Source organism: Ranitomeya variabilis, chromosome 1 (assembly GCF_051348905.1).
Source record: "Ranitomeya variabilis isolate aRanVar5 chromosome 1, aRanVar5.hap1, whole genome shotgun sequence".
Lineage (NCBI taxonomy): Eukaryota > Metazoa > Chordata > Amphibia > Anura > Dendrobatidae > Ranitomeya > Ranitomeya variabilis.
Window position 1 is genome coordinate 746,324,030 of NC_135232.1, and position 27,304 is coordinate 746,351,333.

Consider the following 27,304-nt stretch of genomic DNA (forward strand, 5'->3'; position numbering starts at 1 on the left):
ATCTGCTCACCCAGGCCAAGGCGGGCGGATCCATTGAGGACATAGAGGTTGGCCACCAGCTCTCCGAGGGCTAACGATCCCAGCTAGCGGTTATTCTACGCCCCTTCTGGGAGCTGTTCAGCAGTTTTCCCTGAAGGACTAATTTGGCTATCCATCACATGGACACAGGGGATCATCCCCCGATCTGGCGGTCAGCATATCTGGTCTCTCTCGAGGTGCGCCAGTAGATGCACCAGGAGATTGATGAGATGCTGAAGCTGGGGGTGAGCCAGGCATCCAACAGCGCGTGGGAGTCGCCCATAGTCCTCGGGCCCCAAAAACAACCGAACAATCCGGTTCTGCGTGGACTACCGGGGGCTCAACGCTGTCACGGTCAGTAATGCGTTCCCTATGCCACGCATCGATGATCTGCTCCATCAGTTGGCTGGGGCTAAATACCGGACCATCAAGGATCTGAACCGGGAATATTGGCAGATCCCTTTAACCCACGAGGTCTGGGAGCGCTCTGCCTTCATCACCCTGTTTGGACTGTACGAGTCCACTGTGATGCCATTTCTGAAGCCAGAACCCAGGAAAGTGGATGCCATCGCATCCTGGCCCACCACCAGGACCAAGAAACAGGTGATGTCCTTCCTGGGGACTGCTGGGTACTATAGGGGGCTTATTCGACACTATAGTACCCTGGCCAAGCCCCTGACGGACCTCACAAGAAAAACCTGCCTCTTGCGGTAGACTGCTCAGTCGCCTGCAAGACTTCAGGAGCTCAAGACTGCTCTCTCCAGCTCCCCAGTACTACAAGCTGCTGACTTTGTGTGGCCATTTGTAGTACAGACCGACGCCAGTGACTTTGGCTTCGGTGCCATGCTCAGCCAGGTCAACACAGCGGGCCAGGAGCATCCCATCCTGTACCTGAGCAGGAAGCTATTGCAGAGAGAAGTGGCCTACTCCACGATGGAAAAGGAGTGCCTGGCAATTGTGTAGGCCCTGCAGATTCTGCAGCCATATTTGTACAGGCATCCCTTCATCGTGGAGACGGACACGACCCCCTCAGCTGGTTACACATGGTCTCCGGAACGAATGGGAGGTTGCTGCGTTGGAGCCTGGTGCTACAGCAGTACCACTTTTTAATTCGCCACAAAAGGGGCCGTGACCATGGTAATGCTGACGGGCTATCCTGGCAAGGAGAGATTGTGGGAGTGCGCTCGAGGGAACACAGGAATGTGATGCCCCCTAGAGCCCTCTAAAGGGGGAGGAGGTGTGAGAAATGGGAAAAAGAAATCTAATTGTTATCATTTTGATATCAGATGGAATTCCTTATCAGATACAGTTTGGCCCAAAAATACTTGCTCCAATCTCAAACTGTGAACTCTTGTGCAGTTACCAGCTAACTGGCTTTCTTTGTTGGACTCAGATATATTGGCACCACAGACCCCGGCTCAACAGCACCAGGCTCTGCGATATTAAATCTAGAAAATGACCTACAATAAAAAGAATGCAATATCTCTGAACCTAGCTGAGCACATAATTGGAATCTGCATTCCTTCAAGCACAAGCCCATACAATGCAGCCACTTATAGAACTCTGTTATTGAGTTATAAAGCATAGCTGCCAGGAATTACGGTAGCCGTATTTGGTCTCCCCATACAGATAAAATCCAGCAGAACCCAGTGGCGCCAACGCCGTCTCATTTAGAGCTTCGGAAGGAAAGTTATGAGCATCCGTTTCTAGCTGGAAAACCATGCTCTCAGATATGGGAGGAAAGAGGCTGCACAACCCAGGGGTTGGCAAAGCATGTGGGAGGGTGCAGACTAGGGAATAATAGACAGCTCCTCATTTTGGACTGTAAACTTGTATATTGTTCTTGTGTGTATATATATATATATATGTATATATATATATATATATATATATATATATATATATATACACACACACACACACACCTGCATCGTCTAGTGTGGCTTTCGGCGATTAAATATAAAATTAATCCTGGGCTGCTCTTTTAACTCGGTTCACGAATCCCCAGGTTCGTTTATTATATACTACCCAGGGTTGGTTTCTGACCCAAGATAAGCCCGATGTCAGACGGGGTTTATATCTAACTGGTGGCAGCATACCGTATTGTGTTAGTGATGAGCTCTGACAGTGACGGGCGGGAGATAGATACATATATATATATATATATATACTAGACTGTGGCCCGATTCTAACGCATCGGGTATTCTAGAATATGCATGTCCCCGTAGTATATGGACAATGATGATTCCAGAATTCGCGGCAGACTGTGCCCGTCGCTGATTGATCGAGGCAACCTTTATGACATCATCATCGCCATGGCAACCATTATGACATCTACGTCGATACTGTGCCCATCGTTGATTGGTCGAGGCGAATTCGCGGCAGACTGTGCCCGTCGCTGATTGGTTGAGGCAACCTTTATGACATCATCGTCGCCATGCTGTGCCCGTCGCTAGATTGTGGCCCGATTCTAACGCATCGGGTATTCTAGAATATGCATGTCCCCGTAGTATATGGACAATGATGATTCCGACTGTGCCCGTCGCTGATTGGTTGAGGCAACCTTTTTGACATCATCGTCGCCATGGCAACCATTATGACATCTACGTCGATACTGTGCCCGTCGCTGATTGGTTGAGGCAACCTTTATGACATCATCGTCGCCATGCTGTGCCCGTCGCTAGATTGTGGCCCGATTCTAACGCATCGGGTATTCTAGAATATGCATGTCCCCGTAGTATATGGACAATGATGATTCCGACTGTGCCCGTCGCTGATTGGTTGAGGCAACCTTTTTGACATCATCGTCGCCATGGCAACCATTATGACATATACGTCGATACTGTGTCCGTCGCTGATTGGTCGAGGCCGCGGGATTTCCATTATGACATCATCGTCGCCATGCTATGCCCGTCGCTGATTGGTCGAGGCCCAGGCGGCCTCGACCAATCAGAGAATGAATAAACGGGACAGACAGACAGACAGACGGAAAAACCCTTAGACAATTATATATATAGATATATATATATACCGTATATATATATATATATATATATATATATATATATAGCCTGAGATGGTGATATATATCCCCCCTCACTGTGAGCGCCTCAATAACTAGTACCTATAAGGAAAGCCTTTCCAGCGACTATTTGCCCTCGGTGCAAATCCCTGACTGACCTGGGGTAAGTGGTGGCACCAGAGAGCCGATCCCTGCTGGGTCATTCTCTCCCCTCCCCAGAGGTGACTGAAGTCAACCCCCCCCCCCTCACGATCCGTCACAACTATAATACAGGACGTAACTCAGGCTCAGTGATGTAATTTATGCACACGGTGACTGCACCAGCAGAATAGTGAGTGCAGCTCTGGTGCATAATACAGAATGTAACTCAGGATCAGTACAGGATCAGTAATGTAATGTATATACACAGTGACTGCATCAGCAGAATAGTGAGTACAGCTCTGGAGCATTATACAGGAGGTAACTCGGGATCAGTAATGTAATGTATGTAACACAGAGACCACCAGCAGAATAGTGAGTGCAGCTCTGGATTATAAAACAGGATAATTAATGTAATACATTCACTCATTTGTTAGGTGAATACCATAAATATTGGTTGGATGAATATAAAAATGTAGAACCCAGATGAACAGTAATTGTATAAATCTTTATTTACAAGACATTCACATTGTGAGGTATAAAATATTTGTACAAAAATCAGTGAACAGAGAATCTGTGTAAAAACACAACATTGTACATTGCTTTCATTCCTTTCAGCAATGTACATAGTGTACAAGTGGTGCAGTTATGAACCAGCACTACGTTACCAGTTACAGCACCCGTTACCCCATCCGGAGACTTTTCCATGTTGGTCTCATAGACTTGCACTGAGAGACGCTGGATGATCGGGGTGGGGTAACGCGGTGCCAATATTCAGCAGTCGGTATAGCAGACCTTTCAACACTAAAATAGTGACAATGGGACTAAGAGATAAAACATTTTCTCCAGAGTGCTACTTTATAATGATTTAGCTTTGCTGTAAAGTAACTAAGCCCCCCGAATCTGTATCAGGGTTCAGTTCACGAGATGGGATGTGACCTGGGGACGCTGGACGTGTGTATAAGCTGTACTCTCATCTGTACACGATGGTCGGCAGAAGCTGTGTGACCCCTGAATCATGGCAGTGCACGCAGTAAATGCCCGTCATACAAGCCTCGGAGCCCCTGATACATCCCACACGTACTAACCTCGTCTCAGAAATGCCACTGTGTCATCAGCGCACCGGCAGACTGCAGCCCCACTCTTCTCTGTATACCCGCGACATATAGAGAAGGTTGCCTTTTCTGTAACCTCAGTCTTTCTTAAAGGCAAACGCAGAAAGCTTGTTATTTGTAGACTGGTCCAGAGATTTGCGTTTTTTCACACTGCCGCTATGGTCCTGAGCCTCCTCCTCGTCCGCCGCTTTCTGGGAGTCACCATTCTCTTGGTCTTCTCGCTTCCTCTTTTTCGGATCAGCAGAATCGTCTCCTTTGGCTTTTTCTGTCCACATCTATCGAGAAAGGAAAGGATAATAAAGGACGCTCGTTAGCGCTCGGCCTTCTATGCGGCTCTTATAACGACAGGCTTCAGTGATCACGGTAGAAAAATGGCGCTGAAATCACCATAATCAAATATGAATTAGTTACTTTATGTTTTGTAGATTCCACAATGGTGAGAAGGTAGACAAACTGGTTGTGACACTTTTCCCAGGGGGCATTTTCCATTGTGGATCTCTGAGACCATGGGTCGGGCAAGTCGCATATTTCGCCCTTTGCACTAATAACGGGGATGGGAACATCTGTGGCGCTGAAAGTAATGATTGCTGAAAAAATACTCGGGAAAACGCAGCATTAGACAGAATTCACTCATTGTGTGCAGCCGCCTTCTGTCAACAGCCTTCCATGCCAAGAGTGATACTAACTAGCATCCCCGACGGCCCCGCCTCTGGGCGCAAAGATTCATCCGGCCCCGCCTCTGGGCGCAGCGTCCCGAGGGGCCCCCTCCTCTGGGTCAAAGATTCATCCGGCCCCGCCTTTGGGCGCAGCGTCCCGAGGGGCCCCGCCTCTGGGTCAAAGATTCATCCGGCCCCGCCTCTGGGCGCAGCGTCCCGAGGGGCCCCGCCTCTGGGTCAAAGATTCATCCGGCCCCGCCTCTGGGCGCAGCGTCCCGAGGGGCCCCGCCTCTGGGCGCAAAGATTCATCCGGCCCCGCCTCTGGGCGCAGCGACCCGACAACCCACATCTGATGTTAAATACAATAGATCTGTATCTTGTGATCGTGCTGTTTGTAATCATGTAGCACAGGCAGACTGAGCCCTTACAGAGAACAGTCACTTCCATAAATGCGTGGCCTGGTCCCTCTGTCCTCCCTCCATCACGAGCCGCACATACTGGTACTTACCATCCGCTCTTCGTTCGTTAGTGCCCTGAATCGGCTCATTCCTTCCTTAATGATTTCAGACTCGTCAATGTCAGGATTCTCAGACAAGATGCTCTGACGATTCTCATCCAACCATAGCTGGAAGCCAGTCTTACATCTGCAAAGATATCAGCCACGATGACGGACGGAGTACAAACACAACCTGATATTAATGCCACTGGTCATTTCTACTGTATGCAAACGTAACAATCACTGACGCAAAATCTGCCGCTTTTCATCCATAAATAATAGGACTGACGTAGTTATAGTAGCAGTGAGTGCACGGTCCTCGCTGATGCAATGGGGTCTTTGATGTTTCTAACTGGCCATATTTCTGAGGCTCTGCAGACTGTTCTGGTTATGAGGATTTACGACACCTGTGACCACAGCAATCTGCTGCTCGTTATGGTGAATGCAGTGGTCGTGTTTATGAACAGAAGTCTGGAGGTCGAAGGGCCACATACACTTTGTGACCGAGAGGGGGCGCTCGTGCTGACCGAAAGGGGGCGCTCGTGCGGGCCGAGAGGGGGCGCTCGTGCGGGCCGAGAGGGGGCGCTCGTGCGGGCCGAGAGGGGGCGCTCGTGTGGGCCGAGAGGGGGCGCTCGTGCGGACCGAGAGGGGGGGTCTCGTGCGGACCGAGAGGGGGGGTCTCGTGCGGACCGAGAGGGGGGGGGGTCTCGTGCGGACCGAGAGGGGGGGGTCTCGTGCGGACCGAGAGGGGGGGTCTTGTGCGGACCGAGAGGGGGGGTCTCGTGCGGACCGAGGGGGGGCGCTCGTGCGGACCGAAGGGGGGCGCTCGTGCAGACCGAAGGGGGGCGCTCGTGCAGACCGAGAGGGGAGAGGGGGCGCTCGTGCGGACCGAGAGGGGAGAGGGGGCGCTCGTGCGGACCGAGGGGGGGCGCTCGTGCGGACCGAGGGGGGGCGCTCGTGCAGACCGAGGGGGGGCGCTCGTGCAGACCGAGGGGGGGGCGCTCGTGCAGACCGAGGGGGGGGGCGCTCGTGCAGACCGAGGGGGGGCGCTCGTGCAGACCGAGGGGGGGCGCTCGTGCAGACCGAGGGGGGGCGCTCGTGCAGACCGAGGGGGGGCGCTCGTGCAGACCGAGGGGGGGCGCTCGTGCAGACCGAGGGGGGGCGCTCGTGCAGACCGAGGGGGGGCGCTCGTGCAGACCGAGGGGGGGCGCTCGTGCAGACCGAGGGGGGGCGCTCGTGCGGACCGAGGGGGGGGAGGGGGCGCACGTGCGGACCGGGAGGAGGCGCACGTGCGGACCGGGAGGAGGCGCACGTGCGGACCGGGAGGAGGCGCACGTGCGGACCGGGAGGGGGCGCTCGTGCGGACCGGGAGGGGGCGCTCGTGCGGACCGGGAGGGGGCGCTCGTGCTGACAGGGGGGGGGAGGGGGCACTCGTGCGGACCGAGAGGGGGTGCTCGTGCGGACCGAGAGGGGGTGCTCGTGCGGACCGAGAGGGGGCGCTCGTGCAGACAGGGGGGGGTGCTCGTGCAGACAGGGGGGGGGTGCTCGTGCAGACAGAGAGGGGGCGCTCGTGCAGACACAGAGGGGGCGCTCGTGCAGACACAGAGGGGGCGCTCGTGCAGACACAGAGGGGGGAGGGGGCGCTTGTGCAGTCCGAGAGGGGGCGCTTGTGCTTGTCAGGATAGAGGGTGCAGATCGAGGGGGGTGCTCATGTAAGTCTAAGCATATAGCATGTTGCATAATGTATTTATATGCACGTTAGCAAACGCAGACTCTGAACGGGGAAGACAAAGTTCATGAGGAGGGTCTCTCAGGGGTGTTGTCTAGCCAATGGGGATGCAGAATTCCAGCATCCACCACATAATTGCTCAGAGGTCCTCATTATCGCCCTCGTAATAATCAGGACGACGCACCAGTACTATACAGATACAAGACAAAAGGTTTACAGTAGAGGAGGGTGTAGATAGTGTGGTATTATGTAGCGGCTATGGAAAGCATGATTTTTAAGTTAAGAATGCATTTTTAGATATAACGTATTTTTGCTTTGTTAGAGTTTCATTACCAGTTTGCATGATTTGGCTCCTACAGCAGCCTCTATGTATCTGAGTGCAGGGCAATCAGCAGAATGCAGTGAATCTGTCCATGATCTTGTCTCTTCTCTTCAGTCATCTTCATCAGATGGACTTTTGATGTGGTGATAAATGAGCTTAGATGAAAAGATCATTACAGACTCTACAGACAGTCGTTGAACATTCTGTTATGTACACTGATACATGGAGACTGTAGAAGCAAAATCAGTTACATTTTTCTTTATTAATAAAATGAATTACCAGTATCTTTTTATTACTTCTAAAAAGCAAAAATTGTACATATCCTTTAGAATTAAAGCAAACTTACTTCTTAGGTTCAGTTTTCTCTGAAGCAGCATTGGGCGGAGGCTGAGGTGTTGGATTTTCTTTTTTTTGTGTTTTCTTTTCGGTGAATTTAACCAATCCCTAAATAAAAGTTGCCACATTAGACTTTTTTCCGAACTCAAGAAGGAAGGACAAATGTTCATCTTTATTGGTTCGCGCCTTCAGATAATTTCAATATTTCTAAGCACTTGTTAAATAAAGAAACGTGTTTTTTTTTTCAGGAGAGTCTGTGGATCAGATCATCGATGCACCATAATCACCTGCTTGGGTTTTGCCTTTGGAGCCAGAGGTTTTATGATCGGAGACTCCGATTTCGTAGCATTGGGGGTTTTCTTGGTTAATTTGCTCATGTTATCGAGGATGCGGGATGAACCACCGGGCAGCGCCGGACTCTTCTGACTTGCAGATACCTTTTACCAAAAAAGAGATTTGGCATCATTTACCTTTTGCCACAGCTGTTAGGCAAAAATGTAATAAACGTCTCCAGAAAGCAATGAGGCCTCTGAAAGTCTCAATATCTCCTCAGTGACAGCGGGACTCATCTTCCTCCGAGACTATCTGTGCTACTAGCATGAGACCTTATTCCAGTCTACACAACACCAGCAGCAAAACACCAATATATCCCAAATCTCCTCTATCTCATGCCATCATTCCCTGCTCCAATATGTGCAATGTGGGTAAAGGGAAGGTGCCCTCAGACAGGGACCCATTGTAGATCAGGACTGTGTTGTGTGTAGTTTTTATATTGGTAACATTTCTCTATATCGCAATCTGTATTTTAAAAGAAACTTTCAATTTTCACACTGGTCACTAAGGGTACCGTCACACATTGAAATTTTCATCGCTGCGACGGCACAATTCGTGACGTCGCAGCGTCGTATGAATATCGCTCCAGCGTCGTAGACTGCGGTCACACGTTGCAATCACGGCGCTGGAGCGATGCCGAAGTCCCCGGGTAACCAGGGTAAACATCGGGTAACTAAGCGCAGGGCCGCGCTTAGTAACCCGATGTTTTCCCTGGTTACCAGCGTAAACGTAAAAAAACAAACAGTACATACTCACCCGTCGGTGTCCTTCAGGTCCCTTGCCGTCTGCTTCCTGCTCTGAGTGCAGCCGTACAGTGAGAGCAGATCGCAGCACCGCTGCGCTCTGCTCTCACTTTTCGGCCGGCACTCAGAGCAGGAAGCAGACGGCAAGGGACCTGAAGGACACCGACGGGTTAGTATGCACGGTTTGTTTTTTTACGTTTACGCTTGTAACCAGGGTAAACATCGGGTTACTAAGCGCGGCCCTGCGCTTAGTTACCCGATGTTTACCCTGGTTACAAGTGAAGACATCGCTGGATCGCTGTCACACACACAACGATCCAGCGATGTCAGCGGGTGATCAAGCGACGAAAGAAAGTTCCAAACGATCTGCTACGACGTACGATTCTCAGCAGGGTGTCTGATCGCAGTAGCGTGTCAGACACAGCGATATCGTAACGATATCGCTAGAACGTCACGAATCGTAACGTCGTAGCGATGGAAATTTCAATGTGTGACGGTACCCTAAGGATTTTTTAGACTAAATTCCTGACCTATCATGAAATTCACTTGCGCATTAACAGCATTGAACAACCCCTGATCCTATCCTTTGTATTGAAGCATCTAATTAGCATGTGCAAATATCAATGTGAAAAAAGGAGGAGTTGAGATGTGACATTCCCTTATTGTGAATGGTGGATCCTGTGTTATCTACTGTATATAGAGGTGTTATCAGTCATTGTACAGGAGGAGGAGGTGAACTGTGCCATCACCTGTTGTGAATGGTGGATCCTGTGTTATCTACTGTATATAGAGGTGTTATCAGTCATTGTACAGGAGGAGGGGGTGAGCTGTGACAACTATTGTGAATGGTGCATCCTGTGTTATCTACTGTATATAGAGGTGTTATCAGTCATTGTACAGGAGGGGGTGAGCTGTGACATCACCTATTGTGAATGGTGGATCCTGTGTTATCTACTGTATATAGAGATGTTATCAGTCATTGTACAGGAGGGGAAGGTGAGCTGTGACATCACATATTGTGAATGGTGGATCCTGTGTTATCTACTGTATATAGAGGTGTTATCAGTCATTGTACAGGAGGAGGGGGTGAGCTGTGACAACTATTGTGAATGGTGCATCCTGTGTTATCTACTGTATATAGAGGTGTTATCAGTCATTGTACAGGAGGGGGTGAGCTGTGACATCACCTATTGTGAATGGTGGATCCTGTGTTATCTACTGTATATAGAGATGTTATCAGTCATTGTACAGGAGGGGAAGGTGAGCTGTGACATCACATATTGTGAATGGTGGATCCTGTGTTACCTACTGTATATAGAGGTGTTATCAGTCATTGTACAGGAGGGTAGGTGAGCTGTGCCATCACCTATTGTGAATGGTGGATCATGTGTTACCTACTGTATATAGAGATGTTATCAGTCATTGTACAGGAGGGGGAGGTGAGCTGTGATATCACCTATTGTGAATGCTGTATTAACTACTGTATGTACAGGTGTTATTAGTCATGGCACAGGAGGAGGAGGGGGTGAACTGTGACATCCCCCTATTGGGAATGGAGGATCCTGTGTTATCTACTGCATATAGAGGTGTTACCCATCATTGTATAGAAGGAGGTGAGCTGTGATATCGCCTATTGTGAATGATTGATCCTGTGTTATCTACTGTATATAGAGATGTTATCAGTCATTGTACAGGAGGGGAGGTGAGCTGTGACATCACCTATTGTGAATGGTGGATCCTCTGTTATCTACTGTATATAGAGATGTTATCAGTCATTGTACAGGAGGAGGAGGGGAGCTGTGATATCACATATTGTGAATGCTGTATTAACTACTGTATGTAAAGGTGTTATTAGTCATGGTACAGGAGGAGGAGGGGGTGAGCTGTGACATCCCCCTATTGGGAATGGAGGATCCTGTGTTATCTACTGCATATAGAGGTGTTACCCGTCATTGTATAGAAGGAGGTGAGCTGTGACATTGCATTAGTGTATCCAGTGTTATCTGCAGTGTATAAAGGTGTTACATGTCATTGCAATCCTGTCTCTCACAAGGAAACAGTTGTAAACTCCGAATGGACAGGAAGCATAAGCTTTAAGGCCCCATAAACATTAGACTAATGTTAGCTTCACCCGCCAATGTGAATGGTTTCGGACGACAGTCTATTGTGTTTGGGGGGGCCCCGGCTGACTGGTGTCGATCGCACATGTATGATTTCTGACTGGAGATTGCATTGTCCTGCTTAAGATGAGCCACCAGCTTTAGCACAGGAACTCGTAGCCGACAGCCATCTAATAGGTATTGCAGTCTTAAAAAGCCGCAGTCACAGCTGTGAAAATTTCAAGACTTGTTTTTTCTATAACAGATTGTGATATTGGGAAAAAAACAAACAAAAAAAACCTAATATATTGAGAGGGGGAATTCGCTCCGCTTTACAGGAAGCTGTTTTGCAGGAGAGCTTACACTGCATGTGTATTTCACAGTATGCGCACATGTAAACCTTAAAGGGAACCGCAGCGCGAAGACAAGAAGAGGATGTCATCGTAAGAAGATGGGAGGCCCCGGACCGCGACGCCCATCGGACAGAACCACAGTAGGACCGCCCCTGGGTGAGCATACTCTAACCTCTCTTTCTCATATTTCAGGTTACATCGGGGGCTTATCTACAGCATTACAGAATGCTGTAGATAAGCCCCTGATGCCGGTGGGCTTAGCTCAACTTCGATTTTGGGGATGACTGGTTCTCTTTAACAGTGAATGTAGCAGAAAATTACCTATTTGAGGATTATATACAGTACACACACACATTTATACACATATACACACACATACACTGTGTTCCAAATTATTATGCAAATTGGATGAAGTGTCGTAAAGATTTAATTGTTTTGTTTTTCAAATAAACTAGTGAATGGTATTGTGTCTCAGGGCTCAATGGATCACTAAAATCAATCTGAAACACATGTGATAATTAGTTTTCCAGGTGAATCTAATTAAAGGAAAACTACTTAACCCCTTCATGACCCAGCCTATTTTGGCCTTAATGACCTTGCCGTTTTTTGCAATTCTGACCAGTGTCCCTTTATGAGGTAATAACTCAGGAACGCTTCAACGGATCCTAGCGATTCTGAGATTGTTTTTTCGTGACATATTGGGCTTCATGTTAGTGGTAAATTTAGGTCGATAATTTCTGAGTTTATTTGTGAAAAAAAAACGGAAATTTGGCGAAAATTTTGAAAATTTCGCAATTTTCACATTTTGAATTTTTATTCTGTTAAACCAGAGAGTTATGTGACACAAAATAGTTAATAAATAACGTTTCCCACATGTCTACTTTACATCAGCACAATTTTGGAAACAATTTTTTTTTTTGCTAGGAAGTTATAAGGGTTAAAATTTGACCAGTGATTTCTCATTTTTACAACAAAATTTACAAAACCATTTTTTTTAGGGACCACCTCACATTTGAAGTCATTTTGAGGGTTATATATGGCTGAAAATACCCAAAAGTGACACCATTCTAAAAACTGCACCCCTCAAGGTGCTCAAAACCACATTCAAGAAGTTTATTAACCCTTCAGGTGTTTCACAGCAGCAGAAGCAACATGGAAGTAAAAAATGAACATTTAACTTTTTAGTCACAAAAATGATCTTTTAGCAACAATTTTTTTTATTTTCCCAAGGGTAAAAGGAGAAACTGGACCACGGACGTTGTTGTCCAATTTGTCCTGAGTACGCTGATACCTCACATGTGGGGGTAAACCACTGTTTGGGCACATGGTAAGGCTCGGAAGGGAAGGAGCGCCATTTGACTTTTTGAATGAAAAATTGGCTCCAATCTTTAGCGGACACCATGTCGCGTTTGGAGAGCCCCTGTGTGCCTAAACATTGGAGCTCCTCCACAAGTGACCCCATTTTGGAAACTAGACCCCCCAAGGAACTCATCTAGAGGCATAGTGAGCACTTTAAACCCCCAGGTGCTTCACAAATTGTTCCGCAAAAATGAAAAAGTACTTTTTTTTCACACAAAATTTCTTTTAGCCTCAATTCTTTCATTTTCACATGGGCAACAGGATAAAATGGATCCTAAATTTTGTTGGGCAATTTCTCCTGAGTACGCCGATACCTCATATGTGGGGGTAAACCACTGTTTGGGTGCACGGCAAGGCTCGGAAGGGGAGGCGTGCCATTTGACTTTTTGAATGGAAAATTAGCTCCAATCGTTAGCGGACACCATGTCGCGTTTGGAGAGCCCCTGTGTGCCTAAACATTGGAGCTCCCGCACAAGTGACCCCATTTTGGAAACTAGACCTCCCAAGGAACTAATCTAGATGTGTGGTGAGCACTTTGAACCCCCAAGTGCTTCACAGAAGTTTATAACGCAGAGCCATGAAAATAAAAAATAATTTTTCTTTTCTCAAAAATGATTTTTTAGCCCACAATTTTTTATTTTCCCAAGGGTAACAGGAGAAATTGGACCCCAAAAGTTGTTGTCCAGTTTCTCCTGAGTACGCTGATACTCCATATGTGGGGGTAAACCACTGTTTTGGCACACGTCGGGGTTCGGAAGGGAAGTAGTGACGTTTTGAAATGCAGACTTTGATGGAATGCTCTGCGGGCGTCAGGTTGCGTTTGCAGAGCCCCTGATGTGCCTAAACAGTAGGAACTCCCCACAAGTGACTCCATTTTGGAAACTAGACCCCCAAGGGAACTTATCTAGATGTGTGGTGAGCACTTTGAACCCCCAAGTGCTTCACAGAAGTTTATAACGCAGAGCCGTGAAAATAATAAATGTGTTTCCTTTCCTCAAAAATATTTTTTTAGCCCAGAATTTTTTATTTTTGCAAGAGTAATAGGAGAAATTGGACCCCAAAAGTTGTTGTCCAGTTTCTCCTGAGTACGTTGATACCCCATATGTGGGGGTAAACCACTGTTTTGGCACACGTCGGGGTTCGGAAGGGAAGTAGTGACATTTGAAATGCAGACTTTGATGGAATGGTCTGCGGGCGTCACATTGCATTTGCAGAGCCCCTGATGTGCCTAAACAGTAGAAACACCCCACAAGTGACCCCATTTTGGAAACTAGACCCCCGAAGGAACTTATCTAGATGTGTGGTGAGCACTTTCAACCCCCAAGTGCTTCACAGAAGTTTATAACGCAGAGCCGTGAAAATCAAAAATTATGTTTTAGCAAGTAATTTTTTATTTTTGCAAGGGTAACAGGAGAAATTGGACCCCAACAGTTGTTGCCCAGTTTGTCCTGAGTACGCTGGTACCCCAAATGTGGGGGTAAACCACTGTTTGGGCGCACGTCGGGGCTTGGAAGGGCGGGAGCACCATTTGACTTTTTGAACGCAAGATTGGCTGGAATCAATGGTGGCGCCATGTTGCGTTTGGAGACCCCTGATGTGCCTAAACAGTGGAAACCCCTCAATTCTAACTTCAACACTAACCCCAACACACCCCTAATCCTAATCCCAACTGTAGCCATAACCCTAATCACAACCCTAACCCCAACACACCCCTAACCACAACCCTAACCGCAACACACCCGTAACCCTAATTCCAACCCTAACCCTAATCCTAACCCTAATCCCAACCGTAACCCTAATCCCAACCCTAACCACAACTGTAACCCCAACACACCCCTAACCCTATCCGTAACCCTAACCACAAGCCTAATCTTAACCCTATTTCAAACCCTAGCCCTAATTCCAACCCTAACCCTAAGGCTATGTGCCCACGTTGCGGATTCGTGTGAGATTTTTCCGCACGATTTTTGAAAAATCTGCAGGTAAAAGGCACTGCGTTTTACCTGCGGATTTACAGCAGATTTCCAGTGTTTTTTTGTGCGGATTTCACCTGCGGATTCCTATTGAGGAACAGGTGTAAAACGCTGCGGAATCCGCACTAAGAATTGACATGCTGCGGAAAATACAACGCAGCGTTTCTGCACGGAATTTTCCGCACCATGGGCACAGCGGATTTGGTTTTCCATAGGTGTACATGGTACTGTAAACCTGATGGAAAACTGCTTCGAATTCGCAGCGGCCAATCCGCTGCGGATCCGCGGCCCATCCGCTGCGGATCCGCGGCCCATCCGCTGCGGATCCGCGGCCCATCCGCTGCGGATCCGCGGCCCATCCGCTGCGGATCCGCGGCCCATCCGCTGCGGATCCGCGGCCCATCCGCTGCGGATCCGCGGCCAATCCGCTGCGGATCAGCGGCCAATCCGCTGCGGATCCGCAGCCAAATCCGCACTGTGTGCACATGCCATAACCCTACCCCTAACCCTACCCGTAACCCTAACCCTACCCCTAGTTCTAACCCTAACCCTAGTGGAAAAAGAAAAAAAAATATTTTCTTTATTTTATTATTGTCCCTACCTATGGGGGTGATAAAGGGGGGGGGGTTTATTTATTATTTTTTTATTTTGATCGCTGCGATAGAACCTACCACAGCGATCAAAATGTACTTGTAATGAATCTGCCGGCTGGCAGATTCGGCGGGCGCACTGCGCATGCGCCCGCCATTTTCCAAGATGGCGGCGCCCATGGAGAAGACGGCCGGACACCGGGAGGGACATCGAAGCTAGGTAAGTATGGGGGGGTGGGATCGGAACACGGGGGAGGGGGGGGGGGGGGAGCGGAGGACCGGGGGAGCGGACAAGAGGACCGGGGGAGCGGACAGGAGGGAGGAGGGGAGCGGACAGGAGATCGGGGCAGAAAGGATGACTGGGGGGGCGATCGGTGGTGGTGGGGGGGGGGGGCAGATCGGGGTCTCCAGCCATGGCAGATGCTATTGCAGCATCGGCCATGGCTGGATTGTAATATTTCACCATTTTCATAGGTGAAATATTACAAATCGCTCTGATTGGCTGTTGAAAGTGAAACAGCCAATCAGAGCGATCGTAGCCACGGGGGGGGTGAAGCCACCCCCCCTGGGCTGAAGTACCACTCCCCCTGTCTCTGCAGATCAGGTGAAAATGGAGTTAACCCTTTCACCCGATCTGCAGGGACGCGATCTTTCCATGACGCCACATAGGCGTCACAGGTCGGATTGGCACCGACTTTCATGACGCCTACGTGGCGTCAAAGGTCGGGAAGGGGTTAAAAATGATGTTCCACATTATTAAGCAGGTCACAGGTTTCAAGCAATATCGGAAATAAAAAGGATCTCTCTGTTGCTGAAAAGCATCAAATAGTGCAATGCCTTGGTCAAGGGATGAAAACAATAGATATTTCCTGAAAACTTAAGCGTGATCATCATACTGTGAAGAGATTTGTGGCTGAATCTGAGCACAGACGTGTTCGTGCTGATAAAGGCAGAATGAGGAAGGTTTCTGCCAGGAAAGTTCATCGGATTAAGAGAGCAGCTGTTAGAAAGCCATTACAAAGCAGCAAACAGATATTTGAAGCTGCTGGTGCCTCTTGAGTCCCTCGAACTTCAAGGTGTAGGATCCTTCAAAGGCTTGCTGTGGTGCATAAACCTACTATTCGGCCACCCCTAAACAGTGTTCACAAGCAGAAACAGTTGCAGTGGGCCCAGACATACATGAAGACTAATTTTCAAACAGTCTTGCTTACTGATGAGTGTCGAGCAACTGTGGATGGTCCAGATGGATGGAGTAGTGGATGGTTGGTGGATGGCCACCATGTCCTAACAAGGCTGCGACGTCAGCAAGGAGTGGAGGAGTCATGTTTTGGGCCGGAAGCATGGGGAAACAGCTGGTAGGGCCCTTTAAGGTTCCTGAAGGTGTGAAAATTACTTCTGCAAAGTATATAAAGTTTCTGACTGACAACTTTCTTCCATGGTATAAAAAGGAGAAACGTGCCTTCAGGAGCAAAATCATCTTCATGCATGACAACGCACCATCTGATGCTGCAAAGAATACCTGAGTCATTGGCTGCTATGGGCATAAAAGGATATAAACTCATGGTGTGGCCACCATCTTCCCCTGACCTCAACCCTATAGAGAACCTTTGGAGTATCATCAAGCAAAGGATCTATGAGGGTGGGAGGCAGTTCACACCAAAACAGAAGCTCTAGGAGGCTATTCCAACTTCATGCAAAGAAATACAAGCAGAAAGTCTCCAAAAACTCACAAGTTCAATGGATGCAAGAACTGTGAAGGTGATATCAAAGGAGGGGTCCTATGTTAACATGTAACTTGGCCTGTTAGGATGTTTTGGAGTTAAATAGCTTTTTTGTTCAGTGAATGTGACCTCCTAATGCCGCAAATTCCACAAATGAGCATTTTCAGTTCTTTAAAACATATCATATGTTTAGAAATTATACTGTGCCTAATAACTTGGAACAGTGCATTTTGTTTTTATTCATTTTGGAGATTATACTGTTATCATTGGGAGGTTTCTCCAATAAAATTCGATGTATATTCTAAAGGGTGATGACTTTTATTAGACTGACTGTCATTTGCCCCGACCTTTTAGGAAAATCCGAGAAAAATGTAATTTGCATAATAATTTGGAACATAGTGTATACACACACATGTATACACACATATACTCATATACCTACCTATACACACACATACATACACACAATACAAAATCCTGAATTATATAGGTAATTTTCTGTAGCGTTCACATGTCTGCATACTGTGAAATACACTTGCAGTGTAAGATCTCTTACAATCTCCTGCACAACAGCGTCCTGTAAAGCAGAGCGGATTCTCCGTCGCACAGATCGTCTGTAAGGGAACATAAGTGAAAGATGCACAATCAGGTGCTTGATCGATATTAAACCACAAAATAAGTTAATACCTTAAAAGGGTTAACTCTGCCTTGGCTGCTCGACATGATCGCACCTTTACAAGAGAAAAGAAAGTTAATGAAAACAGATTAGAGATTCTGCATCAGTTCAATGATCACGTGTCAACAGGTGTCCTCCATCCTAGAAAAATTAATGTGGTAAAGGTATGTGCACACAGTGTCTATTTTTGGAGCAGAAACTCCAAGTTTTCGAGGCAGATTTGGAGAGTGTCTGCTCTGAAGAATCAGTGCGCACGTACCTGGCAAACGCATGATAAAAAAATATAAATAAACTTTAAAAAAAAATTTAATTAAATTGTTGTAAAAAATCTGCAGCACCAAATACTCATCATGAGATCTCCGCTTAAGAGAGTGAACTTAGCCCGACCATGGCTGGTAAATCACCATTCATCTCCTACATAGAAGCCAATTGTTGGCCATTTATTGCCCGTTCAGACAGGCCGGGGGGCACCTCCGTGATTGTAGCCATGATCATTCTGTCCACATACACCATCACTGTTCTCGGCAGCATGTCTTCTTTACACATGCTGGGGGCACCTCCGTGATTGTAACCACCATTATTCTGTCCACATACACTATCATAGTTCTCGGCAGCACGTCTTCTTTACTCAGGCCGATTGCACTTCTGTGATTGTAACCACGATCATTCTGTCCACGGCAGCACGTCTTCTTTATACAAGCTGGTAGCACCTCCATGGCCGTGATCATTCTGTCCACATACACCATCATTGTTCTCGGCAGCACGTCTTCTTTACACAGGCTGGTGGCACCTCTGTGATTGTTACCACCATCATTCTGTCCACATACAGCATCATTATTCTCGGCAGCACGTCTTCTTTACATAGGCCGGTTGCACATATGTGATTGCTACCACCATCACTCTGTCCACATACACCATCATTGTTCTCGGCAGCAAGTCTTCTTTACTCAGGCCGACTGCACTTCTGTGATTGTAACCACGATTATTCTGTCCGCAGCAGCACGTCTTCTTTACACAAGCTTATGGCACCTCCATGATGGTAACCATGATCATTCTGTCCACATACACCATCATTGTTCTCGGCAGCACGTCTTCTTTACATAGGCCGGTTGCACCTATGTCATTGCTACCACCATCATTCTGTCCACATACACCATCATTGTTCTCGGCAGCACATCTTCTTTACATAGGCCGGTTGCACCTCTGTGATTGTTACCACAATCATTCTGTTCACATACAGCATCATTGTTCTTGGCAGCACGTCTTCTTTACATAGGCCGGTTGCACCACCACCATCACTCTGTCCACATACACCATCATTGTTCTCGGCAGCATGTCTTCTTTACACAGTATGATGTGCTGCCAAGAACGATTATTTTTAAGCAACCTCAATGATGTTACCCGATGAATAAAGTACCTTCATCGGGTGCTCGGCAGCCCGTTTACACCGCATCAATATCAGAAAACAAATGTTTGTAAAACATTAATTCCCAAAGGCTCCTATGGATGCACCCCCTCACAGCCACTATAGACCGTACGTCTGCAGACACCATTGTGCAAGTGGTACAGGAGCGTGACAAGTCTAATAATCCATAACACAGAGATACTATGGTCTGGAAACCTCTCTGCGTTTCTGCAACGTGTGAACTGTTCCCCACGTGGAAGGTCACTTACCGGACTTTGAAGGAGGCCGCTCAGGTGAAGCCACAGTTTTGCTGAAAGGGTTGTGTGCTGTGAAAAGGAGAATGTAATCCGATAATTTAATAGTGTAAATCTGACCGTAGAAAATGACTTCTGACAAACTATGAAAGAAACAGATGAGCAAGAAAACAGAAACCCTCCTGTCCCCATTACTACAGAAGAATGTGCACCAGACCCAGAGAGACATGTGGAAGCAATTACTCACATCGTTCTGAGAAAGAATAAAAACATCAAAAATGAATATAGTGACTATACTGTAGAAGAGGAAACCAGAGTCACAGAAGAAGCAGAGACGGCGAAGTCTGCCTCAGTTATTACACGTTGAACGAGGACGAAGTATGAGCCCAAGTACCTGCAGTAATCCAAAACCAAGAGCCCTAATCACAACTCTACAGGTCTCTGAGCTGTTAGGGTGCGACTGTAAGCTATGCTAACAGAATAAAGCAGAATACTGAGTGCAGCTCTGGAGTGTAACAAAGGAGGTGACGTATGTACACAGTGACAGCACCAGCAGAATAGTGAGTGCAGCTCTGGGGTATAACACAGGATGTGACTCAGGATCAGTAATGTAATGTATGCATACAGTGACTGCACCAGCAGAATAGTGAGTGCAGCTCTGGAATATAATACAGGTTGTAACTCAGGATCAGTAATGTAATATATGCATACAGTGACTGCACCAGCAGAATAGTGAGTGCAGGTCTGGAGCATAATACAGGATGTAACTCAGGATTAGTAATGTAATGTATGTACACAGTGACTGCACCAGCAGAATAGTGAGTGCAGCTCTGGAGTTAAATACAGGATGTATCTCAGGATCAGTATTGTAATGTATGTACGCAGTGTCTGCACCAGCAGAATAGTGAGTGCAGCTCTGGAGTATAATACAGGAGGTAACTCAGGATTAGTAGTGTAATGTATGTATACAGTGACTGCACCAGCAGAATAGTGAGTGCAGCTCTGGAGCATAATACAGGATGCAACTCAGGATCTGTAATATAATGTATGTACACAGTGACTGCACCAGCAGAATAGTGAGCGCAGCTCTGGAGTATAATACAGGATGTAACTCAGGATCAGTAATGTATGTACACAGTGACTGCACCAGCAGAACAGTGAGCGCAGCTCTGGAGTATAATACAGGATGTAACTCAGGATCAGTAATGTATGTACACAGTGACGGCATCAGCAGAATAGTGAGTGCAGGTCTGGAGTATAATACAGGATGTAACTCAGGATTAGTAATGTAATGTCTGTACACAGTGACTGCACCAGCAGAATAGTGAGTGCAGCTCTGGAGTATAATACAAGATGTATCTCAGGATCAGTAATGTAATGTATGTACGCAGTGACTGCACCAGCAGAATAGTGAGTGCAGCTCTGGAGTATAATACAAGATGTATGTCAGGATCAGTAATGTAATGTATGTATACAGTGACTGCACCAGCAGAATAGTGAGTGCAGCTCTGGAGCATAATACAGGATGTAACTCAGGATCTGTAATATAATATATGTACACAGTGACTGCACCAGCAGAATAGTGAGTGCAGCTCTGGAGCATAATACAGGATGTAACTCAGGATCTGTAATATCATGTGTGTACACAGTGACTGCACCAGCAGAATAGTGAGTGCAGCTCTGGAGTATAATACAGGATGTAACTCAGGATCAGTAATGTATGTACACAGTGACTGCACCAGCAGAATAGTGAGCGCAGCTCTGGAGTATAATACAGGATGTAACTCAGGATCAGTAATGTATGTACACAGTGACGGCATCAGCAGAATAGTGAGTGCAGGTCTGGAGTATAATACAGGATGTAACTCAGGATCTGTAATATCATGTGTGTACACAGTGACTGCACCAGCAGAATAGTGAGTGCAGCTCTGGAGTATAATACAGGATGTAACTCAGGATCAGTAATGTATGTACACAGTGACTGCACCAGCAGAATAGTGAGCGCAGCTCTGGAGTACAATACAGGATGTAACTCAGGATCAGTAATGTATGTACACAGTGACTGCACCAGCAGAACAGTGAGCACAGCTCTGGAGTATAATACAGGATGTAACTCAGGATCAGTAATGTATGTACACAGTGACGGCATCAGCAGAATAGTGAGTGCAGGTCTGGAGTATAATACAGGATGTAACTCAGGATCAGTAATGTATGTACACAGTGACTGCACCAGCAGAATAGTGAGCGCAGTTCTGGAGTATAATACAGGATGTAACTCAGGATCATTACTGAGGATCCTGATGTATGTACACAGTGACTGCACCAGCAGAATAGTGAGTGCAGCTCTGGAGCATAATACAGGATGCAACTCAGGATCTGTAATATAATGTATGTACACAGTGACTGCACCAGCAGAATAGTGAGCGCAGCTCTGGAGTATAATACAGGATGTAACTCAGGATCAGTAATGTATGTACACAGTGACTGCACCAGCAGAACAGTGAGCGCAGCTCTGGAGTATAATACAGGATGTAACTCAGGATCAGTAATGTATGTACACAGTGACAGCATCAGCAGAATAGTGAGTGCAGGTCTGGAGTATAATACAGGATGTAACTCAGGATCAGTAATGTATGTACACAGTGACTGCACCAGCAGAATAGTGAGCGCAGTTCTGGAGTATAATACAGGATGTAACTCAGGATCAGTAATGTATGTACACAGTGACTGCACCAGCAGAATAGTGAGTGCAGCTCTGGAGCATAATACAGGATGCAACTCAGGATCTGTAATATAATGTATGTACACAGTGACTGCACCAGCAGAATAGTGAGCGCAGCTCTGGAGTATAATACAGGATGTAACTCAGGATCAGTAATGTATGTACACAGTGACTGCACCAGCAGAACAGTGAGCGCAGCTCTGGAGTATAATACAGGATGTAACTCAGGATCAGTAATATATGTACACAGTGACGGCATCAGCAGAATAGTGAGTGCAGGTCTGGAGTATAATACAGGATGTAACTCAGGATTAGTAATGTAATGTCTGTACACAGTGACTGCACCAGCAGAATAGTGAGTGCAGCTCTGGAGTATAATACAAGATGTATCTTCAGGATCAGTAATGTAATGTATGTACGCAGTGACTGCACCAGCAGAATAGTGAGTGCAGCTCTGGAGTATAATACAGGATATAACTCATGATTAGTAATGTAATGTATGTATACAGTGACTGCACCAGCAGAATAGTGAGTGCAGCTCTGGAGCATAATACAGGATGTAACTCAGGATCTGTAATATAATATATGTACACAGTGACTGCACCAGCAGAATAGTGAGTGCAGCTCTGGAGCATAATACAGGATGTAACTCAGGATCTGTAATATCATGTGTGTACACAGTGACTGCACCAGCAGAATAGTGAGTGCAGCTCTGGAGTATAATACAGGATGTAACTCAGGATCAGTAATGTATGTACACAGTGACTGCACCAGCAGAATAGTGAGCGCAGCTCTGGAGTATAATACAGGATGTAGCTCAGGATCAGTAATGTATGTACACAGTGACTGCACCAGCAGAACAGTGAGCGCAGCTCTGGAGTATAATACAGGATGTAACTCAGGATCAGTAATGTATGTACACAGTGACGGCATCAGCAGAATAGTGAGTGCAGGTCTGGAGTATAATACAGGATGTAACTCAGTATTAGTAATGTAATGTCTGTACACAGTGACTGCACCAGCAGAATAGTGAGTGCAGCTCTGGAGTATAATACAAGATGTATCTCAGGATCAGTAATGTAATGTATGTACGCAGTGACTGCACCAGCAGAATAGTGAGTGCAGCTCTGGAGTATAATACAGGATATAACTCATGATTAGTAATGTAATGTATGTATACAGTGACTGCACCAGCAGAATAGTGAGCGCAGCTCTGGAGCATAATACAGGATGTAACTCAGGATCTGTAATATAATATATGTACACAGTGACTGCACCAGCAGAATAGTGAGTGCAGCTCTGGAGCATAATACAGGATGTAACTCAGGATCTGTAATATCATGTGTGTACACAGTGACTGCACCAGCAGAATAGTGAGTGCAGCTCTGGAGTATAATACAGGATGTAACTCAGGATCAGTAATGTATGTACACAGTGACGACATCAGCAGAATAGTGAGTGCAGGTCTGGAGTATAATACAGGATGTAACTCATGATTAGTAATGTAATGTATGTATACAGTGACTGCACCAGCAGAATAGTGAGTGCAGCTCTGGAGCATAATACAGGATGTAACTCAGGATCTGTAATATAATATATGTACACAGTGACTGCACCAGCAGAATAGTGAGTGCAGCTCTGGAGCATAATACAGGATGTAACTCAGGATCTGTAATATCATGTGTGTACACAGTGACTGCACCAGCAGAATAGTGAGTGCAGCTCTGGAGTATAATACAGGATGTAACTCAGGATCAGTAATGTATGTACATAGTGACTGCACCAGCAGAATAGTGAGTGCAGCTCTGGAGTATAATACAGAAGGTATCTCAGGATTAGTAATGTAATGCCTGTACACAGTGACTGTACCAGCAGAATAGTGAGTGCAGCTCTGGAGTATAATACAAAAGGTATCTCAGGATTAGTAATGTAATGTATGTACACAGTGACTGCACCAGCAGAACAGTGAGTGCAGCTCTGGGGTATAATACAGGATGTAACTCAGGATCAGTAATGTAATGTATGTACACAGTGACTGCACCAGCAGAATGAGTGCAGCTTTTGAACATTAGTGTCAGGCTGATACGCTGCTGTGTTAAAGTTTGCTGCCATGTTGTAGCCTGTCGCTATTTTATGCTGTCCATGAGTGGAGCTGTATAAATCTGCTGACAGGTTCCCTGTAAACTAATAAGTAAATTAATGATGCTTCATGTAAAACATTGATTTGCAATAAACATACTATTCTTCTTATTTAGGTGGGGAGTGTCCGGCTGCTGAACTTCATCTGTTTCTTCATCTCCATCCTCACAATTCGCCTCCAGTTTCCGTGTCGGTGGTTTGGAGCTCGGCCTCTCCCATTCTGTGGCCGTCCTGCTGTATCTATAAGAAAGTACCCGTCATATCGATTAATGAAATTCTGGAAAGTGACCCAAATCCTCCTATGTGACTGTTCAGATTATACACCTCGCAGACGGTGCAGCCATCTGTGTGAAGTATGGGGCGAGCTATGTTCAAACGATACGATGGCAGAGGCGGCATGGACCGGGGTGCCGCAGTCGTCCCCAACGTCAGGTCTTTCCTTCCATAGTGTGATGACTCTCACTGCAGTCACTTTGCATTTATGTAGCATCGAGCGCCTTAAGGCCAGATGTTAATAGCTTGCAAGCTGAAAGGTCACTGGACCTGGACCATGCAATGCAAAATAAGGCCAGATGGGCACACAACAAACATAAAGCCTAAGGAGAAATTGCTACAGAAAATGTGTAGCATGCTTTGAAGACCAAGGATGCTTTCTATTTGGCACCTCTTCACAAGCAGCATTGAGGGTCTTCCATGTGTAGAAATTGCAGCCAGATATCCACCTGTAACCCATCATACAACGTTCTCGGACTGTCCATAAATGGACATATATGCCTGCTCCACCTAGTGGTGAAAACGAGGAGCTGAAGACGGCCATAGAAGTAACAAAAAATAAATAAAATGTACTAAGGGCAGACGGCGGGTCACTGCTTTACATGAGAAAAAATATATTTAGTCTCTGGTGAATGCGGGACAAGAGTTATTGATCCCAGAGAAAGAAGAGACTATTGCTTTGAGCAGGGATCGTTTAAATGGCCGGTGTTCACATGCAACTACAGATTATTGTTAATCCTCAATCTCCTGAAAGCAGGACCATGACGCTGGTGCGTGGCGGTCAGTGTAACAATAGCAGTCTTGTTTGCAGATTTAGCAGTTCTTCTTAAGAGGAATTATTCTAGCCGCCTAATCTCATCAACCAGATCTCTGGATTTCTGCCGATCACCTTATAAAAGCAAGAGGTTGCGTGTGGCAGGTTACATGTCGAGGAGGGGTGAATGTACGGTTATAATGAGATCTAACCTTCCCGATGTGTTTCAGTACAGACTGAATGCAGCTCAGCCATTCAGAGTGTGGGAAAGCTGGGAAACCAGACTTTACACCACATTTGCATGAAGCAAAAATGCAACAGATTCTCATACAGAAAATGTGCCGGAGTTTATAACATTAAGCACAAGGTTATCGGACATCTCATGCAATGCTGAAAAAATATCTGCAGTGTAAACTTTACCAATGCTGTGGATTCATCAGTTTTACAATATGCGCTGCAGATGTCAGTGACCATTTCACCCGCTGCAACGCACGTGGCAAAACGCGAGACTTGATTGCAGAATCCAGCATGAGAATGAACCGAGGAAGCCGTGATGGCCGCCGTGTCGTTCCACAGCTTTCCCAAGAAGCTGAGAAACAGACTAAATCTAGACATTTCAGTTACAAGTTATATGAACGTTCAGCCTTTTATATTACATGCTGCAGAAATAAAAATATGTCAAATAAATGGGCACAAATTTGTAATATTTTTTTCCATGTTTGGACGAGGGAGATTTTAGTGTCCATCCTGCCCTATGTAGGACAGCTCGGTTACGACAGACCCTACTGTATTTACCCAGCAGTCAGCCCGCTGCGGAAATCTTCTACTTCTTCCTCCTCCTCATCTTCCTGTTGTTGTGCAGATGCCATTTCTGCGGCTTTTTCTAGAGCCATTTCACTGAGCCGCTGGGCCAGAATTAGCCTCTTGGAGCGCGAGGCGTACTTAATAGCCAGGTTCATCACGTTCTGAGACATGAGCTCGGCCAGCTCCACGCAGCGGAATTCACGCTCCAGTTTGCAGGACAACTATAGAACAGAAAAAAGTTATGAATATGTGTACAGGTGTGTGTATGTATGTGTGTATATGTGCATGTACGTGTTTATATATCTGTATATATTTGCCTATATACTGTATATATGTGTATGCATGTGTGCAGATATGTGCCTATACATGTGTATGTGCGTGTATATATATATATATAGATAGATACATACATACATACACTGCTCAAAAAAATAAAGGGAACACTTAAACAACAGAATATAACTCCAAGTAATTCAAACTTCTGTGAAATCAAATTGTCCACTTAGGAAGCAACACTGTTTGACACTCAATTTCACATGCTGTTCCGCAAATGGAATAGAAAACAGATGGAAATTATTGGCAATTATCGAGACACACTTTAATAAATGAGTGGTTCTGCAGGTGGGGACCACAGACCACATCTCAGTACCAATGCTTTCTGGCTGATGTTTTGGTCACTTTTGAATGTTGGTTGTGCTTTCACACTCGTGGTAGTATGAGACGGACACTACAACGCACACAAGTGGCTCAGGTAGTGCAGCTCATCCAGGATGGCACATCAATGCGAGCTGTGGCAAGAAGGTTTGCTGTGCACTGGGGCCCTGTGCTCTTCACAGATGAAAGATTCACACTGAGCACATGTGACAGACGTGACAGAGTCTGGAGACGCCATGGAGAGCAATCTGCCGCCTGCAACATCCTTCAGCATGACCGGTTTGACAGTGGATGAGTAATGGTGTGGGGTGGCATTTCTTTGGAGTGCCGCACAGCCCTCCATGTGCTCGCCAGAGGTAGCCTGACTGCCATTAGGTAACGAGACGAGATCCTCAGACCCCTTGTGAGACAATATGCTGGTGCGGTTGGCCCTAGGTTCCTCCTAATGCAGGACAATGCCAGACTTCATGTGGCTGGAGTGTGTCGGTAGTTCCTGCAAGATAAAGACATTGAAGCTATGGCCTGGCCCACCCGCTCCCCAGACCTGAATCCAATTGAACACATCTGGGACATCATGTCTCGCACCATCCACTAACGTCATGTTGCACCACAGACTGTCC

General features: G+C 46.5%; 1 protein-coding gene across 3 annotated transcripts in view; it reads right to left on the reverse strand.

The window, feature by feature from the left end:
• Positions 1 to 3,667: 3,667 nt before the first annotated feature.
• WDHD1 (WD repeat and HMG-box DNA binding protein 1) overlaps positions 3,668 to 27,304 on the reverse strand; it is a 125,308-nt gene continuing 101,671 nt past the window's right edge. For all 3 annotated transcript variants that reach the window (XM_077269941.1, XM_077269924.1, XM_077269934.1), the window contains exons 19-26: positions 26,022 to 26,251; positions 24,300 to 24,439; positions 19,354 to 19,410; positions 17,691 to 17,734; positions 8,120 to 8,269; positions 7,843 to 7,940; positions 5,458 to 5,593; positions 3,668 to 4,568 (exon numbers count right to left, since the gene is read on the reverse strand). In XM_077269941.1, coding sequence (XP_077126056.1) covers positions 4,371 to 4,568; positions 5,458 to 5,593; positions 7,843 to 7,940; positions 8,120 to 8,269; positions 17,691 to 17,734; positions 19,354 to 19,410; positions 24,300 to 24,439; positions 26,022 to 26,251 — 1,053 coding nt within the window. In that variant the 3' untranslated portion in view covers positions 3,668 to 4,370. The remainder of the gene's footprint in view (positions 4,569 to 5,457; positions 5,594 to 7,842; positions 7,941 to 8,119; positions 8,270 to 17,690; positions 17,735 to 19,353; positions 19,411 to 24,299; positions 24,440 to 26,021; positions 26,252 to 27,304) is intronic.